Source organism: Oryctolagus cuniculus, chromosome 3 (assembly GCF_964237555.1).
Source record: "Oryctolagus cuniculus chromosome 3, mOryCun1.1, whole genome shotgun sequence".
Taxonomy (NCBI): Eukaryota; Metazoa; Chordata; class Mammalia; order Lagomorpha; family Leporidae; genus Oryctolagus; species Oryctolagus cuniculus.
The window spans coordinates 98955492-98975754 of NC_091434.1; the positions used below are offsets into that span (position 1 = coordinate 98955492).

The following is a 20263-nucleotide window of genomic DNA, read 5'->3' on the forward strand; positions in this document are numbered from 1 at the left end:
CTGGCCTGGAAGAGGAGAAACCGGGACAGAATCCGGCGCCCTGACCAGGACTAGAACCCGGTGTGCTGGTGCCGCAAGGCGGAGGATTAGCCTATTGAGCCGCGGCGCCGGCCTCATCCATTATTTCTTAAAAACAAACTATTAGTTTGTACCTCCTTCTATTTCATTCATCACCAGTTAGGCTGGCTATCTTTAATTCCTCTGATGATAATTTTAAATTTTCTTAAAATTTTTTCCCTCATTATCTATTCATGTACAAATAACAGAAATTTGGAAATACTGTTAGAGATGAAACTAAAGAAAAAAATATCTGATGAAGAAATCCTTTACCTTGGTTGACAATAAATCTCAACTTCTGTATTGTTGCCAGATTGCCACTAACCCGATAAATTCCATCAACATCTAGACCTGAAAACAAAAAGGCATATTTTGTATTAGCACACATAAGAATTGAAATATTAAAAGAAAAAAAAAGGAAATCTGGGAAGGAAGAGGGTAGGAAATCAAATCAAGTATCTCATCACAAAGAAAATAAATTTCTGTGTCCTAAACAATCTTCAAAATTTTAATTCCATCAAATGAATCATGAAGTTCACTGACAGTTAAACACTGATAAACTGAACTCAAGAATCAAGTTGAGGCACAAAACAGTGGTCGATAACATGAGATTAAGTACTGTAGTTAGGATGTATTCCCAAGGGCTGGGAATCAAACTGTGGAAATAAAGAACCTCCAGGTATATGTGTATTGGTGCCCTTTTTTGGAAAGATAAGTTATTTCCTTCTCTCTGCCTTTCACCTTTCCTGGTTCCCTCTCCCCTCTTTTGTCTCTCTCTTTCTCCCTCTCCCTCTCCTTCCATTCCATTCTACTTCATTTCTTTCCATTATTTCTTCCCTGTGATTGCTCTAACATGGTATATATTGGTTTAGTTATTTGAAACCACACAGTGACAATTATATTCTAAATATATAACTAATTTAATAACTTCTAGTGTATTATAGGCAATGAAGTGCTCCATTATAGCGGGAAATAAAAAAATCTTGGAGAAAAGGTGAAATTAATTTCAGATTATTTTAGAATTGGTCATCTATAATTCAAAACAACTTACCCTGGAAGTGAATTTGGATAATTGACTACTTGTTTTCAACTCATCTACTTACAGTGTCTAGTTATTTTCATGTCCAAATTATCAGGAAAATGAAGAAACAGGAGAGGGAAAAGCAAAACCCTTACATAAACACTATCATTGTCACAAGGAAGTGCTGATAATACATTTTTAATGGCGGTAATGTAGGTTCTTTGATGTCTCTAGGCCCTCAGACAGGCCTGGGTGAGATTATCAGCCAATGTAGAGGTCATTATCTCGGTGTTTTCCCTTGGGAGAGGATATAGCCCGATAGCTAATCATTGTAATTCACAATGGTGAGCATTAAATAAATTGGTAGAAATTACTGTCATAGCATAACAGAATAAAGGCTTTACAAAGCTCTTTACTGACATGAAATGGATTCCTTTATTGCTTAATCATCTCTATATTTTTACATAGTTTATATTAGAAACATTTCTGTCATTATATGAAATATTTCATCAGTATGTCAAGGTAGAATAAAGTAACTTATAACACACATTAATGGCATAATTTAGAACAGTCATTTACTATGGTTTACTCTCCCATGCAATAAACTATAGAATAACTTGGGATAATGACAATAAAATGGAATAGCTATTAGCAAATGTATTAATTTATGTGTTTTGCAGTTCTTGAATAATCAAGAGTAAATTACCTAGATTCTATCCCTTCCTAAGAACTATGAATTGTGAAGAATTGGATGAGGCTGGACACCTGTAAGCAAGTTGTAAAGGTTTCCAAGACATATGCTTATACAAATTTTTTTTCCTGATGCACAAAATAGCTCCATTAATCTAAAAGTACTCCAGTTTGTTTGTTTGTTTTAGAGTGCAATGTATGCTTGATGGCTTAAAAGTAATGATCACCATATTCAATTTTTAGAATATATTTGATTCTTCAGTTTAGTATTGGTACATGTTGATCTTAAATTTATGCAGAGTACCAGAATGTTTCTAGATTGAATTATGAGTAATTCCTTAACCATTTCTTTCTCACTTTGTCATTAGTGTTTATTATTAACTTTAGCTTATGAAATTTTTATTAAAAGGTAACAGATGTTAAAAAAGTAAAATTAGTATATTTAAGTAAGTGTGTTCCTTTCAAGATCTTCTTATTTTTTCTAAACATGTAGCCATTAAGGAAGATATGTTCGAATTCTCTAATATCACCTTCAGTACTCCATAAAAATTGTACATAATGCCAAGTTTGGAGACTTTGGGGAGAGTAGTTAAATATCATTCAGAACAATGAGGAGTGATAAATAATTTCACCTTTCTTGCCACCACAAACAAACAAATAGGCAAAGAGACAGTTTGAACAAAGAAAAATTGTCCTCTGCTTTCCCATTGTTTTGAAGGAATTTAGAGACAGACCACTTTAGAAAGTAGAAACATCAGTGGGATATGTGTTTCTGTGTTTTCCAAATAAGAAATCCAACATAGCTTTTTATATATCCAAATTAGTCCAACTTTTTTAATCTAAAGAAGGATTAAAGATGAAACTTGAATTAGTATCTACTATAGTAAAAATGAGAAAGGTGACTTGATATTTCTGTTTTAGCTAATTTTCATTGTGCTAATTATATGGACACTTATTAGAGATCAATAATGAAGGTATTTTAAGTCCAAAAATTTTACTGCAAGTAAGATTTTACTTAAATTTCACTTTCACATATGTGTGCCTTATATACAAATTTTAAAGTTAAATGTATTTGTATTTGGAAGCTAGGACTCCCCTTTTTTCAAATATTATTTTGTTTATTTTTGCCACAAATATGGTTGTTAAAACTTCATTTTACACCTTTTTGAAACCAACAGTTAAGAATGTTATACTTCTATAGTTTTAATGATCCATTATTACTTTAAAATTTACTGTATGTGGATGAAATGGTCATTTTTCCATTCAGTTACTGTTTATAGTCGTTGTCTACGTTCCCACTAAACTAGGGTCTTTTTGCTTTTTACTTGTGAAACTTCTTATGCAGTAAAGTAAAAAAGCCTTTTTACTGAAATTTAAATTTAAAATATGTTATCTCAAAAACTAACCAAAAAAGCCGGCGCCGCGGCTCAATAGGCTAATCCTCCACCTTGCGGCGCCGGCACACCGGGTTCTAGTCCCGGTCGGGGCGCCGGATTCTGTCCCGGTTGCCCCTCTTCCAGGCCAGCTCTCTGCTATGGCCAGGGAGTGCAGTGGAGGATGGCCCAGGTGCTTGGGCCCTGCACCCCATGGGAGACCAGGAAAAACACCTGGCTCCTGGCTCCTGCCATCGGATCAGCGCGGTGCGCCGGCTGCAGCGGCGGCCATTGGAGGGTGAACCAACGGCAAAAGGAAGACCTTTCTCTCTCTGTCTCTCTCTCTCACTGTCCACTCTGCCTGTCAAAAAAAAAAAAAAAAAAACTAACCAAAAAAAAGGAGAAGGAAGGTAGGGGGAAGAGGAGAGAGGCAGGAAATGAAAAATTAAAATAAAAAATTTTAAAAATAAAAAAATCAAAAACCAAATATTACTGTACATGCTTTCAAAATGTGTATGTTATCCAGAGTCATAAGCTGAATTTTAACTACTGAAATCTCCCAATATCCACAACTTCTCTTTCTCTTGGAGAAATGTGAAGTTACATATAAGAAAGAACGGGGGGACTTCCAGACATTTTAGCAGAAATCTGTTTTTGAAGTTCAGTAATCAAAAACACTCGAAAGACCAGTATGGGTTTAGGATATTATATATGAACAACTGGAAAGCACTATACTCTTTAAAGATTGCAGCCTCATCTCAAATTAAAAATAACCCAACTTGGTTTTGGAATAAAGGGAGAAGTGCTGGTGATGGAGATAAGGAGAATGATTCAGTGGGCCACCACTGTGGCTTTAGAACTGAGCCACAGCACAGAAACTTCATTGTGGATGAAAAGAGAGACCAGAGTTAGAGGGAGTAAAGTCAAACATATTAGATGCATATGAATCTAAGGGGACACACTTCCAAGCCCTTTAGATTCAGAGATTTCAGCACCATCTATCTTGCGAATGATAACAATCTCTGACATTAGTGGCTCCTGCTTTGAATGGCTCGTACTCCCCTGGAATCATACTTTTTAAATTACATAAATAGGGTGAAAATGACAAAGTGGATATTAAAGAGGAGGGTATTGCATTTTGCAAAATAATCTGGAACTTATCAGTGAATTTTAGCAATTATAAATTATAGAGGTATAGTCTTGAAGTTGATTAGCTTTCTCCTGAGTGACTCACAGAATGGCAAACCCCATGTCCTAGAAATATTACCCAAATTACTATTATTCACGTGCTGTCCTGTTTTTATTCCAAGAACTTTGAAAGCTATGCCAAACCAAACCAATGTAAATTGGTGGATTTGGACATCCTTTTCATGACCACATTATCCATGCTGGATTGGAAACTACTTATTTTGGAAATATAATTAAACTTTGTATGATTTTTAAATGAGCAATGTCTTCAAGGTACCCACATTGTACTTTGGCAAAGTCTGGAGAAAAATTGCTTTGAGAGGTACCTTTCTCAAGAAAATAACACGACTGTCAATGCTGACAGGAATTTTGCCTGTTATGCTAAAAATACTCAGGGAACACGATGAAACTAAGAAAATTTACCTTTTTTTTTTTCTTATGAAACTGCATTAACAGTAGCAACTAAAAATTCTTGGAAGAAATCTACACATTCACTGAAATAGATTTATTGAATCGTCATCAGCTGACCTTCTTAGGTTTCAAAATAGTGTTTACCATTGGCAGAAATGACCAGGTATTATTACTGCAGTTGATTTTTAAAAGTCTTCACCTTCTTTTTCTCCTGAAGAAGCTTAGACAAGGATAGACACACAATTAGGAGTTATTAGACCAAATGGTGGTTTAAGCCCAGTGGAAAGAATGCAGCTGTCATAACTAATTCCCACCATAAATCTTAGAAACTTTCCAAAAAGAAATCAAAGCGACCAGTACTGTGTCCAGAGTTGACTGGCTTATCTTCCAAAATATGACCAGTTATTGACCATGTGGATGAGACTGTTAAAAATAGCTGCAAAGTACGGATTAGGTAGCAGTTTTTGGTAGCCTGAATGATGGATAAACCACAGAGATGTGGAGTTTGAGCCTGGTTCAGAAGTGTGCCCAAGAAGGCTGCTTGTTTTTCTGACCCATAACTAAATGCATCTGAACCTGTGCAGCCTGCAAATGCGGGCTGGGAATTTTGCACAGGCGATTTATGGAGCTTCCTAATTCCTAGGAGGGCAGAGCTACCACACAAAGAGTCGTTTTCACAATACTTGGGACTTCTGGCTTCCACCTCTGGCAAGAACTGTTGAGCACAGGAACACCCAGACTGCAGTCTGTTGCAAATTTCTTTCTTGGTCCTTCCAAATTCCTGCTGGAGTTCACAGCTAAATATGGGGGGAGGGATGTTTTTGTGCTTTTCAGACCTATTACTCCTCTAAATTGATGTGTCTCCAACTTTTATTGCTAAGTTATTTGTTCACACAACTTAAATTCAGTGTATTGAAATACAGGATCTAATTTACAACTAAATTCAATCTGTATTCTTTTGCAATGATTGGTATTTATGCTGTATCTATGCGCTGGCTTTATTTAATTATTGTTAATTTCTTGTGAGAGGCTCATCCTCAAAGGCTATGCCATTTCCTGAGAATGATCACCCTAGTAAGTAATCAACACAATTCTGATTGCCATGTTACGAATGATTTTGCTCCATAGATTTAGTATATGACATTATTGTATACATTCTAAATAGATGGCTTTCACTAAGAGTAATCTATTTCCATAGTAGAAGCCAAAATTAAACCACACAGAACATATAGTACAATGAGAACCAAGTACATATTCCAACTACTAAAGATAGTCACTGTTAACAGCTCTGTTTTAGTTCTTTTTTTCTTACTCATTTTACATTAATGTGTTGTATTTCTGTTAATAGCCTATTTACAATGAATGGTATTTTTTGGCTTATCAGAAAAGATAAAAGAGCTTAATAAACTCATAGTTCCTACCACTTATCTGTATATTCTCCTTCTGTTATTTCTCATCACAATTGTCTGTTTCTTTAATATATCAAGTTTCTCTGTGCTTTACAAATAAACAAATTTGGGCAGGCATTTGGCACAATGACTAAGTTATCACCTGGGATGCCTGCATCCCATATAGGAGTGCCTAGGTTTGAGTCCTGACTCCCAATTCCAGTTTTCTGCTGATGCACACTTGGGATGTAGCAAGTAATTGGGTCTCTACCACCAGGTGGGAGACCTGGATTGAGTTCCTGGTTCCTGACTTCACCTTGGCCCAGCCTTGGCTATGACAGGGATTTGAGAGTGAACTAGCAAATGGACAATCTCTCTGTTTTCCTCTCTCTCTCTCTATCCACCTTTCAAATAAAATGAAAGTAATTTTTTTTTTAAATAAGGAAATCAGTATATTTGTTCCTCCTTGTTCATCTCTCTTTCAACACTTCCCAGTTTACTTTTTATGTTGTTACTATTTCTCAAAGTTTAGGATAATTTATTTTGTTCTTTATCAATATTTATGATATACCAACAAGTTACTAATTTTTTTAAAAAAGGAACTGTGATTGGGCTCAACATTAAAATTCGTTTCACAAAGGAAAGCTCCCTAAAGTTAAGATTGACTGTACCCTCTCTTCGTTTCAAGGTTTCCTCATTCCCTGCAATTAGGAACTACGCAGCATAACTCTCTGCGATAATGGAAATACTGCACCTCTATTGTCCACCCCAGTTGTCACTGACCACAGATGATGATGCTGGACACTTGAAATGTTGCTCATGTAACTGAATGACTACATTTTATGCCACTCAGTTGTGAGTAACTTCACCACATGTTTCTAGTGACTACCACAGCCAACAGTACAGATTCAGGTTAGCACCAATTACTACTCTTATAATCCACTGCTATGCTTTCATGGATTCATTTTTAAGGAGTTTTTTGTTTCATAAAATAATATGGTCAGTAATTTTTCATATTTCTGTAATTTCAATGACTGTTTTAATTTGCTTCATAATTGATTGTTGATTTGAATACTTAGTTTCATAATCTTTTGCTTTTCGAATTTAAAAAAATAAAATTTCCAGTATCTTCTAGCACCCCTGCTGTTAAATCTGGTGTCTAATTGATTCTCCATGCTTTGCAGGTAATTTGCATCTTTTCTTAGGGATTTTTAAAGAAAATTTTCTCTTCAAATTTTAGCAGTAAAATTTCACTCCTGGGGCCTGCGCTGTGGTGTAGCGGGTAAAGCTGCCGCCTGCAGTGCTGACATCCCATATAGGTGTCTGTTCAGTTCCCGGCTGCTCCACTTCCAATCCAGCTGTCTGCTATGGCCTGGGAAAGCAGTGGAGGATGGCCCAGGTGTTTGGGCCCCTGTACCCACACGGGAGACCTGGAGGAAGCTTCTGGCTCCTGGCTTTGGCTCCAGCCATTGAGGCCATCTGGGGAATGAACCAGCAGATGGAGGACTGCCCCCCGCCCCCGCCTCTCCTTCTGTCTCTGTGTGTAATTCTTTCAAATAAATAAATAAATATTTAAAAAAATTTTTTCACTCCTATGTGTTCTACATGTGGCTCTTTCAATCAGAAAACATATTCTTATACTATTTGCTCAATATAAACTTTCCTCTATTGTCTCTATTCTTTCTGATGGATGTAACTGAAACACCAGATTATATTTAATGACTGAAAGATCAAATTGGAACAGTGGCAATGGGTCTATTGTGCAGGCTGAGCATCCCTAATCCAAGAACCTCAAATCTCAAATCCTCCAAGACACAAAACTTGTGTAATGATTTCCTAAGTGGAAAATCATACATGGTACACTTTTTTAGCCTATGTGTATAAAGTATAGATGAACTCTAACCATGAAATGGAGTTGATATTTAGACTTGAGTCCCATCCCCAAGATGTCTCATGTATATACATATATTCCAAAATTTGAAAAAAAAAATGAAATCTGACACTTCTGATCACAAGCATTTCAGATAAGGTGTACTCAACTTGTATTTGTACAGATGGTTTTTTTGAACTGGCTTCATTCTTAAATAAGAAGACTGGATGAAGGTTTTCTGTAGAATGAATGGCTGGCAGGTAGGCAATAAGGTAGAGGTTCTTCCAGTTACAAAGTAAGGAGGGCTTTATTTTGGGTATACAGAGCTTGAATGATTTTACTCCTGGGCAAAACCTCTCTGGCTCTGTGTTTGAGGACAGGAGAGAACTCATTCTGCACTGCCTTCCTTTCAGATGCCAGTGATGTCTTCCCTGTCCTCAGAGAACTTGCTCTCAGGGTCAAATAGCTACAGCAGGAGTTTCCTGTGTGCAGGATCAAAGGAGAGGGGTTCAAGCTCTCCCAGTCTTCAGATCCTATTAGTAAGGAAATACTTTATTTACTATCCTCCTGCCAATTTCTGCTCCTTTTATTGATTAACTCCAACATTCAATATCCTCTGGGACAGCCCTGGAAAGAATTGTACCTAATTATGGTGTCTGGGAATGGTGCTTCTTCTGCTTTAATTTCTCTCCTTTTTTTTTTTTTTTTTTTTTTGATCCCATCTGCTTTCTGTCTTCCTGGAATTTCTATTTCTGGTCTATTGATGCACCTTTTCTGTTTTCAGCACCCACCATGATTTTTTTTCTTCTTTTTAAACATATCTTTTCTATTATTTCATTGAGTTTTTTTTTTTTTTTTTTGAGGAAAAAGAATCAAATATATTTTCTGCCTGCTAACTTGAATGGCAGGCATGCATTATTTTTCATAATGAATTTTTAATGCTGAAAACAAGTTTCATGAGATGGCAAAGATATTGCTGTGCAATGATTTTCTGTATTGGTACATGAGATCTGAATGATGAAGAACTAAACAATGAAGATTTATAATATCTTTTATGTGATTCTGAGCTAATATTTGCAGAATCTGTTACTATGGGTCCAGGTTGAGTACCTCTCATACCCTTTTATTTTTCTCACCCTGTCCTTTTCTGTGTTCATAAAACTAGTGTCACATATGCCTTTCTTAGTGATTCCTTTTTAAACTGCTTTATTTTTTCTTTCATTTCTTTCACAAGCTCTTTCTTTTCAATTTTTATCTCATGTAAGCATTTCATCCTACTTTGCTTGTATCTCTGCTATTAATTCGTTTCATAGAGATCATTATCGTAAATTATTTTCATTTTTTCCTTAATATCCTAACAAAATATTGATCTTCAATTTTTTCTCCACTACTTTTCTTTGATTGTTTTTGGTTATAGTCATAAAATATATGTTACTGGTTTAGTTTTGAATGTTGATTTCTGAATAAATGGTCTTCAACTACCAGGCATCTGTAGGTGAATTGTTTGAAAGGAAAAATTTGTCCTGTTAAGATATGGAAAAGATAAATACTTGTTGTTAAATTTTTAAAAACAAATTTTCATTTATTTGACAGGCAGAGAGAGACACAGACACACAAATAGAGAGAGAGGTCTCATCTACTGGGTCACTCCCCAAATGACTATAACAGGCAGGACTGGGCCATACTAGAACCAGATGCCAGTAACTCAGTCCAGGTCTCCCACTTGGTTGGCAGAAACTCAACTACTTGAACCACCACCTTCTGTCTCCCAGTGTCCATACTGGTGGGAAACTGGAGTATGGAGTTGAAGTCAGGAATGGACCCAGGCATTCTGATGTGGGACATGGGCATGGCATCTGCTAGGCTAAATGCCCACTCCTCAAATATTTTTATGTTGACTGCAAAGAGGTTACTAAGAGAAGGGTGTTATTTTTACTTTTTTAAATTTTCTAGGGAATTGGCTAAGAATCCATGACACTGGTAAATAAGTCATATTGTTCATATAGCCATTGCCCTAGGTAAGTATAAATTTCAGATTTAAATTAAATACCTTAAAATTGAAAGAGCATACATAAAGGAAACAATGTATGGAACTAATGTAATCGAAAACACAGACTTCTGAATCAGAAAAAAAAATGTTTCTGTTCAGTAATTTTTCATTAAATACTTAGGTAGTTAGGATCATTGCCAGTACTCTACCTCTGCCCCCCACCATCAGTTAAATCTACTAATAGAAAATAAAATTTTTGTGTCTGACTCAGAAATATTTATTAATTTATTAGTATTGGTCATATTTTCTGTTCAGCTCAGACCTGACCTCTTAATTAGCATTGTCCTCTTTCAGCAGCTAGGAAGAAAGTTCTGATATTACTCCAAACTTAGAATTGGGAGAGGAAAAGGATAACACATTCTGAGCTTAAGTGTGTTGATGTTTTTATTTTCTTAAAGATTCTGCACTGTACCACTTTAGCTTTGAAAATTTATGTAACACCTTTATTTGGAGATTGTCAGGGGCAGGGGGCAGGGAAGAAGAGGGAAGGAAAGAAGGTTAGATGATTTGCTTTTTATATTAAATGTATTTTTGGACACAGATACAGGGTTGAGAAAAATCTTAAGAAAAATGTTGTTGCATTACTTTCCTAGTTTCTCATCTCTCTAGTTCTTTGCAAGTAGGACAGTGAACGTTTTAATAAGAAAATCTCTTGAATTTATTAAATGTTACTAGGAATACAAAAGCCATTTCCCCTCAACATGCATGCATAGAGAAATCCACTGTCAATGTTTACAACTGGATTTTTCCCTTATTATTTATCCTGGTTCTTGCCAGAATATCTCATGAATTTCTAATAATTGGAAGCACTTACCCATACTGTTGTATAAGGAAGTGTAGACAGCAGTATAGAAAAAGTCCTGTTCCTGGTTTCCATTCACTATGATTCTTTCTATGGATCAAGTTTGTTTATTCAAGCTTGTTGTTTAATTCAACTCATATTCTACTTGGATTCACTACCAGGCCAACTGCCTTTAAAGGCATCTTTTTTAATCTATGGAACACTAAATGGTAGGTGAATCGGGGAAAAGAACAGAGAAAAAAGTTCCATCATGGCTAATGTGATACAGATTAAAGCTATTTGTATGCTTTGTTTAATACCTAGATAAAATGAGATGGTAGTCAAAGGATGGTATCCCATATGTGGTGCCTCATCTTTTACGCGTGGATTCTTATATGTTTGTCTAAACTCAGCTAAGAATTTGAGATCTAACACTATGAAGCCTGTAGGACAGTATACACAAATATGATTGATAGAGTTACACCAGTCTTAGGATCATTCTGCAATGCTTTCAAGTTAAGAAAAACCACAGAGGGAACCTATGTGTGACTCAGAAATCTTACTGAAAAGAACCTATCATTGGTGTTCTGATAACACCAACAGCCACCAACAAAAATGAGTCTGGAGAACAGGAAACAAGATGTCTATAAATGGTCTTTGACACAATTTCTTATGTCTTGGGACTGGTGCTGTAGTGTGGCAAGTAAAGCCATTACCTGCAGAGCCGGCATCCCTTACGGGTGGCAGTTCAAGTCCCAGCTGTTCTACTTCTGATCCAGTTCCTTGCTAATGTACCTGGGAAAGCAGAAAAAGATGGCCAAAGTGCTTGGGTCCCTGCACCCACACGGAAGACCTGGAAGAAGCTCCTATCTAAAGGCTTCAGATCTCCCAGCTCTGGCCACTGCAGTCATTCGGGGAGTGACCTAGCGGAAGGAAGAACACTCTTTCTCTGCTTCTGCCTCTCTGTAACTCTGCCTTTCAAATAAATAAATGGATCTTTAAAAAAAAAATTCTTATGTCTCTTTATTTTCTTTCTTAAAGAGCTTAGTCCTGTACACAAATTTTGGCCAATGACTCTGGTTATCATTATGTGACAGCTGTTGTCTTGAAGGAAAACATCGTGTATCTGGAAGATATTGAAGTTGGAGGTTGTATTTGGTTCATCTCGTATCATTCCCTGAGCTGCTTTTATGTTTGACTTCCAGTTTTATGTTATGCTATGATCATGCTGATGTAAATAAATCATTCTGTTGGTATTGTGACTTGCTTAGTGTGTTTCAGGAGGAGAATAAATAGGAGAACAAGAGCGAAGAGTCTAATTTGGTCTTCCATTATCATCTGGTTGTTTGCAAGCAAATATGCCAGCATAACCTGAGGTCTAGACAGCAGTGGAACAGCCTCAGCAGGTCCAAGGAAAGAAACCAGCTTCCCAGAGCTGCCAATCCTAAGGAAACTTTGGAGTCTAGGAGAGAGTACTACATACTCTGTGCCCAAGTACAGTGCTTTTTTTTAAAAAAAAAATTTAGCAACAGACTATTTCATAAGTTAAAGACATGCAATAAAAGGCTTACCAACACAAACAAGAAGAAAACACTGAAAAAATGGCTCCTTTTATGATGAAGTCATAGTAGTTATATAAAGCCTACCCTTTGATCTCATTATACTTGAAATAGATATTGATTAAAAATTCATATATTTTCTGTCATACTTTTCAATCCCTCCACCCTTATTTTTTTTTCTAACATCTAAACAAAGTGACCTCATTGTTTTCCAGGGGACTTTTTTTAAACCATTGGCTGGGATGATTGAGATTCAGGAATGTGGGGAAATGGATTCCCACACCACGTCGCTCCCCTTTCATTCTGAACTGTAATTTTTGGCTTGGCTTGAATCACAGTCATCACATTTCAGCCTGAATCTCTCTGTAAAGTGATCTTTCTTAAACATTTCTCTCACTCATCAAGGGATCAGAAACAAAGCCATTCTAGCCTTTCAGCAAAACACTTACAAGCAGCTTTTACGGAGAAGTTGCAAGAGCTAAATTTCCTCTAAAATTGTTTGAAAAGTGAGCATTTTCAGTGCCTTGTTGTCCTTTTTGTGAGTCTTGTCATCTGTATGCCATGAGCTCCAGCAGCTATTTTAATCTGTTTTTGTTTGCAATCCATTTGGTGTCCACCCAAGGAAATGCAGGTGATTCTAATTAACTCACTGCTGAAGATGTTGGAAAAAATATCTCAATTGTGTTGTAGAGAATTATACACTTAAAACCTTTCTTCCATTATTTATAACATATTATTAATGAAAATAACTATATGAATATATTTACCACCTAATGCATTGCCGTTCACTTTTTTAAAAAAAGCAGTAAGCGTTACGGCAAAAGAAAAAGCCACACACATATACAAACACACAGACACAATACAGACCCCCAAGAATGCTTGCCAACTTTTATTTAACAAGAGTAGCAACTTAAAAATAACATTATTTTTACTTTGTGCAACATACTTTAATATCTGAAATAACCCTGTTCCAATAAAAACCTATTGAAATACTCTCAGGCCTAACTCTGCCCTGAAGGTAAAAGTGATTAATTGAAAGATTTTGGCAGATCTCCGCTCACCACCAGGGCAGTTTAATTTAGAACACATTCAACCATTTCTCAGTGTCTCTATGTTGGTGGAGCATAACTTTTGATCTTCTTTGGGGAGGTGCCTCTACTGCAGACCCTTTGGCTAGCCACTTCATGGAGGGTTGTGATGGCTTCCTGTGCTAAGTGTTCAGGTGAGAGACAGCTTGTCTATGGCTGTTGCCTCTAACACGGTTTGTAAGCCAAATCCTTGCACAAAGGCACGATAGTCTATAAACCTGTTTGAGCAGATCCATTGTTCATAAGGTCCTACTTAGATCACAAATAAGATGTTCATTTTTTCAACTTTTCCATGTTCTCTCAAACCTCTGAGAAATTCTAGTGTCTCCAGCCTCTTTCCCGGTCAAGGAAGAAAAGAAAAAAATCCCCAAGAAGCACAAGTAGGATGAATGTCTTCTTGTTGAAAACACAGCAGAGACTACCTTCTGGGTACAAATAGGTGTGCTAAACATGAAGACTGGACCAGGACACATTACTGCCTGTTTGGTAGTTGTACCTGTGTTGAACAGTGGATAAATGGAAGGCTAGATCAATATTTATTTATTTATTTTAAATAGTTATTTAATTATTTGACAAAGCTACAGATGAAAGACAGTTAGAGACAGAGAGGGAGAGAGAGAGATCTTCCATCTGCTAGTTCACTCTCCTGATGGCCAAAATGGCTAGGACTGAGCCAGGCCAAAGCCAGGAGCCAGGAGCTTCATCCGGGTCTCCCATGTGGGTGACTGGGGTCCAAACATTTGGTCCATCTTCTGCTGCTTTTCTCAGGCCATTAGCAGGGAGCTGGATCAGAAATGGAGCACCAGGACTCAAACCGGTCCCCATATGGGATGCTAAAAGTTGCAGCTGGCAGCTTTACCTGTTATACCACAATGATAGATAGAGAGAAAGGGAAAGAGAGAACTTCCAAAGACTGGTTCATTCCCCATATGGATGCAATGGCCCGCACTAGGCCATGCCAAAGCCAGGAGCCAGGAGCCAGGAGCTCCAGCTAAGTCTCCCATGATGGTGACAGGGGTCTAAACAGCTGGCCCATCTTCTACTTCTTTTCCCAGGCCATTAGCAGGGAGCTAAATGAGTAACGGAACAGCCAGGACACGCACCAGCACTCACAATGGGAAGGATAGATAAATTCTATTATATTCTGGATGGAAAACCCTTAAGTTGGTGAACTCCAATTCTGCATGAATCTGACAAATAATGATTAAATACTTACTATGTAGCCAAAAGTTTGCTAGGCATTGGAGGTACAGTAATGAACCAAGTGTCAAATGTCCAGATGTTTGTGCGTGTGTATGTGTGTGTATGTGTATGAAATGCACTGAAGTGCCAACAGTGATTATTTCTGTGATATGGGATTATTAAAATGATTCTTCTTATGAAGACTGGGATGAGAGAGGGAGTGGCGGTGGGAGGGTGGGTATGTGGGGAAGAACCACTATATTCCTAAAGTTGTACCTATGAAATTTGCATTCATTAAATACAAGTTTGTTTGTTTTTGTTTTTTTTTTTTTGACAGGCAGAGTTAGACAGTGAGAGAGAGACAGAGAGAAAGGTCTTCCTTCCATTTGTTCACTCCCCAAATGGCCACTATGGCTGGCACTGTGCCAATCCGAAGCCAGGAGCCAGGCACTTCTTCCTGGTCTCCCATGCGGGTGCAGGGCCCAAGCACTTGGGCCATCCTCCACTGCCTTCCCGGGCCACAGCAGAGAGCTAGACTGGAAGAGGAGCAACTGGGACAGAATCCGGTGCCCCAACAGGGACAGGCAGAGGAGTGAGCCGTGGCGCCAGCCTAAATAAAAGCTTTAAAAATTGATTCTTTTCTATTTTGTGCATTTCTCAATTATTTCATATTTGCATATATGTTTCTATATAAGTATATATGCAAGTATATGCACATATACACATTTTGTGAACAATATTGATGATAATTATTTCATTATCAAAATATTGTGCATAGATTATATTTGTTTTTATGTCATATACTTTCAGGTTTTTGTTCTCATAGATCAGTTTGAAAAATATTTGGGAGCATGATAAATGTATTCACTGGCCTTAAATGTTCTATATGGTATCCCAAATTTAGTGGAATGATGCTTTAAGATCCATGAGCTCAAACTCAAAATCTTTATGGGACACCCAGTAGAATTAAATATTTTATTGACTATTCCATTACTGGGTAAATTACACTCAAGTTTGGAGGTACAAATGTAAGATCTCTAGAATACAGCTGAAAACACATTTTCATTTTTCCTACTTGGAAACCCTTATTATCTTGAACAATTTATACCTTAGACATTTATGATTCTAGAATTTGTATGAAAAGAAATGTACAGATGGAAGTCTTGAAGGAAAACCAAAGAGGCTTTCTTAATTTCTATTATCTCACTATATGTAGAAAGGTTGGGCAACTCTTTCTCTTAATGGTCTAAAAGAGAGCTATCTTTTCAGCTCCCTTCTGAACTGCACAAGAGCTGTTAACCACCTCACAAAGAACAGGACACCCTCTGGTTACGCAAAATACTACTTGCTGACTTAAAAAAAAAAGGCATTCCAGCACCAATTGTTCCCTTATTAAAACTCATCTAGCATTAGTGTAGTACAAAGCATATTTCCTGCTACTGGGTGACATTGCCACTAGGTCTACATTGGAAGTCTTATTGAAATATATATGTATATGCCTGTATAATACATACATATGTATATATATGCATATTTGGCATTTATCACTTCTTGCTGATCTGTTTTCATGGAAATAAGGTATATTAAACTAAGATGTTTACAAATGTTGATGCTCATTAATATAATATCTATTGCGTGTCTATATATATGATTTTCCTAAGTGGTGAGAAACTAAGTTACAAATGCATTTTGTGTATTTCTTTGTATGAATCCCAAATAAAAAACATTTTAATTTTCCCATTCCCCTAAGAGTCAACAGGGTTTATATTTTGAGAATAATGTTAGAAAATCTATAATCAGTTATAATACTGATAAAGAAGTGCTGTGAAAGATAGAAATGAAAGACTTCATTTGAGAACCTGGATTTCATGACATAAGTCCCCAAGATAAGTCTTAACATTAATTATAGAGGCTATCTTCATAATGTGTTTTTAGAGGTTTGGGGAAGATAGTTATCTTAAAACATTTCTTTTACCAAGGCTTGCTTATGTCTAACATTCTGCAGTTAGAATATTGTAGCCTTGTTTTAAAATCCTATGTAGGAATTTCACATCAAGCTTCACTAATCACATATACTTCAGTGAGGATTAATCCATTAGAAATCTGTCTTCTGAGAGCTGAAGACAAATTTAACAAGGGCTCACATGTGAAGAACCTAGACTGGGAAAAGATGAGATAAGGAATCAATCAAATACATATGGGAAAGTAACAGAAACACACAGTGGGTACACGATGTTGGTTTTAAACCAATCCAGAAGAATAGCTGTCTCACCCAAATGCTCATCCTACTTGGATTACTTACTATTTTCAGAAACACCAAGATACAGGGAAAAGGCATTTTTACTGAACTTAAAAATTTGGAGGAAGGAGGCATATTTTTCTGGTTGAGTAAAGGTAATTTATTTTAAAATGTGATTTATTCTTATCATATTAATTTTCCATCACATGGAAATTATGAAAAATAATATTTCTTCAGTGACAACTTAGGATTTTTCTATCAGGTAAGTATAGAGCTCTAAGCTGAGGTTCCTAGATCTATACCAGTCTTAGTTCTACAGACTAACATGTTGCAGAGACATCATCTTCCATTCGAATCATGAGATCTCTGAAAAATAGGCCAGTCTCCTGGATAGTGACTGCAGAAAACACAGTCTTGGCAACTGCCTCCACTGTCTCACTCTCTTCAACTTTCACTATATTTGGAGCTGTGTATAGATCTCTAGCACCATCTAAACATTTCATATTTCCAATGGGCATACATCTTCCGTAGAAACCTAGCCTAAGCTCGGTGGCCTCAGCTGCAGCCCCGTGGCCGTCACCCACAGCAGACAGATGCGGTCTTGGATTTCCAGCCTGCATTCATGTTTTAAAACAAATCTTAATAAAGGTTGGTACACCTAGAAACGTGTATTTCTGTTAACTCAATGACTCAAATATAAAAGGACTATAATTGTCATATTTCACCTAAGTTAAGAGCAATGTGTGCTACAAAAAAAAACAAAAACAAAAACAAAAACAAAAACAAAAAAACACCTCATGAGGAGGGTAATAATCTTGAGAACATAGCGTGCTTCCAGAGGAATCAATATGACTTTCTTTTCCCATTCTTTGCCTTGTAAAACAAAAGAAAACCTTCTCTCCTCAGTGTTTGAAAATGTCAAAAAAAAAAAAAAAACACTGCTAAATGACTGATAATTTTCAAAACAGTTGGGCTCAAGGTGATAGTCAACAGAGTTATAAGGGTGTCTGAACTTTAAGCTGAAGTTCTAAAAACTATTCCTAAAACAGGTTTACTGGGAGGTTGTTGAAGGTCAGACAGGGTTTGCAGGGGACATTGTGGAGTAATGTAACTATCTAGCAAAGCAGAATAGGGGAGAAGGCAAATGCACTGTCCTTGTTCTGATCCTATTTTACCTCTGAGAAAAAAATTCACTAATGTATTTACAATAGTCTTCTCATGGTTTATGGGTGCCAGACTCCTTCCAACTTTAACTCTCTCATGACCAACATTACTCTTAAAATCTTGTTGTAGGGCCGGCGCCGCGGCTCACTAGGCTAATCCTCCGCCTAGCGGCGCCGGCACACCGGGTTCTAGTCCCGGTCAGGGCGCCGGATTCTGTCCCCGTTGCCGCTCTTCCAGGCCAGCTCTCTGCTGTGGCCAGGGAGTGCAGTGGAGGATGGCCCAAGTCCTTGGGTCCTGCACCCCATGGGAGACCAGGAGAAGCACCTGGCTCCTGCCATCGGATCAGCGCGGTGCGCCGGCCGCGGCGGCCAATGGAGGGTGAACCAACGGCAAAGGAAGACCTTTCTCTCTCTCTCTCTCTCTCTCACTGTCCACTCTGCCTGTCAAAAAAAAAAAAAAAATCCTGTTATAAAAATGGAACTAATTCAGTGTTTGACAATGTTGAGCAAGTGAAATTCCTTTCTCCTGCCCACGATGCCATTAAATAAGAAAATGACAGTAGATGATTTAGTTCTTTGAGCACAAAGGTCTACTTTCATTCTGACATGTCATGTGCATTAGAAATTCTATATAAAAAGAGACATCAAATATCTTCAAAGTGAGGTGGTTGTCCACAAAAGAAATGTTTCCATACAATCTCCAACTAACTTTAAACAGGAGCAATATGACCTACTTTGCGGGTTTCTTTGGTATTGAGATTTGCCTCAGTTCATTGAAAAATTTGGAATCTAAAGAAAAAAAAGAATTCTATTAACTCTTTCTCCTTGACACAAAATATTGCCCAGATTATTTATTCATGGTGTTTAACTGCATTATTTTTTAAATGTTAAAAATCACTATTTTGGGGAGTTCGTGCTGTGGCATAGCAGGTAAAATTTTGCCTAAGGCACCAGCATCCCATATCGGAGCCAGTTGAAGAACTGGCTGCTCTACTTTTGATCCATCTCCCCACTAATGTGCCTGAGATAGCAGCGGAAGATGGTCCAAGTGTTTGGGTCCCTGGCCCACGTGAAAGTCCTGGAAGAAGCTCCTGGCTCCTGGCTCCGGATCCTTCCAGCTCTGTGGCCATTTGGCGAGTGAACCAGTGGGTGGAGGATCTCTATCTCTCTATCTCTCTCCCCACTCCCTCTCTATTTAACTCTACCTTTCAAATAAATACAATCTTAAAACATGGTTATCATATTTTAGTCTGTAAAGATACAGGAAATAAGGTCAAACTGTATTATTTTGATATGTGATCCTATTTCAGAGCCCCTGGTTATTGCTTTTTGCAAATGGTACTTTGATTTTTTTTTTCCTGTTGGATCCTGAAGAATCCACAGTTATCTATAGAACTACTTTCCATAAACAGTTGATTTTTAGCATTGAGTTTCCATCCTTGTAACTTTTCTACTGATGGATCATCTCCACTAGTTTACCCAGTAGGGAAAACTGTTTAACTCCTCCCACCCATGGAAAGTTTGTGAAAAGAAGTCTTTCTGGTGGGAAAAGAATTTGAATGGGAAACATGGACATACATATATCAGACCAAGGATTAAAAGATGAACATTATATGTGAGGAAACATAACAAGAAGGTTTCACTACGTTAGTTTTTCCAAGTCAGTGTTCCAAGTGAATCTTGGATTATGTGTGAAAAGTAAGAACTCTATACAGTAACAGGTGCTGGCAGGAAACTCCCATTAAAGCTTATGCAAGTTATGCCTGTAAAGTCTTGGCAGCTGAGAAAATTCTCTCATAAGAATGCATTATGCATCAGATTTTTCTCACTAGAAAAACAATGTAAGACTGAGACTCCTTAACAATATTCCCAGTCACTATTTTGTTAACGCTATTTCTGGGTGATGACATCTTTGGTGACCTTGTGTTATATGTGAAGACTATATCAGCCTTCATTTTAACAATATGAGCATGCATTGTCTTCTGTAAAGAGACAAAGATACTGGTCTACTCTCTTCCTGTCCCATTCAAAGCATAAACTTGACACTTTTTTCCAGTGGGGTCAATGGATTTATACTAATCCATGCACATTCTGAAATTTGACTCTTCGTATGAAACAGCAGATATTTATTAGGTTTTGTTGAAGTCTATCAAGTATTGGGTTGTTAATTAATATAGGCTTTATATCCGTAGTAGTGACACAT

At 37.2% G+C, this 20263-nt stretch overlaps 1 protein-coding gene across 2 annotated transcripts in view; it reads right to left on the reverse strand.

Annotated features, from left to right (window-relative positions):
• ARHGAP15 (Rho GTPase activating protein 15) overlaps nucleotides 1–20263 on the reverse strand; it is a 662169-nt gene that overhangs the window by 214212 nt on the left and 427694 nt on the right. For both annotated transcript variants that reach the window (XM_017342824.3, XM_051849585.2), the window contains exon 11: nucleotides 331–408. In XM_017342824.3, coding sequence (XP_017198313.1) covers nucleotides 331–408 — 78 coding nt within the window. The remainder of the gene's footprint in view (nucleotides 1–330; nucleotides 409–20263) is intronic.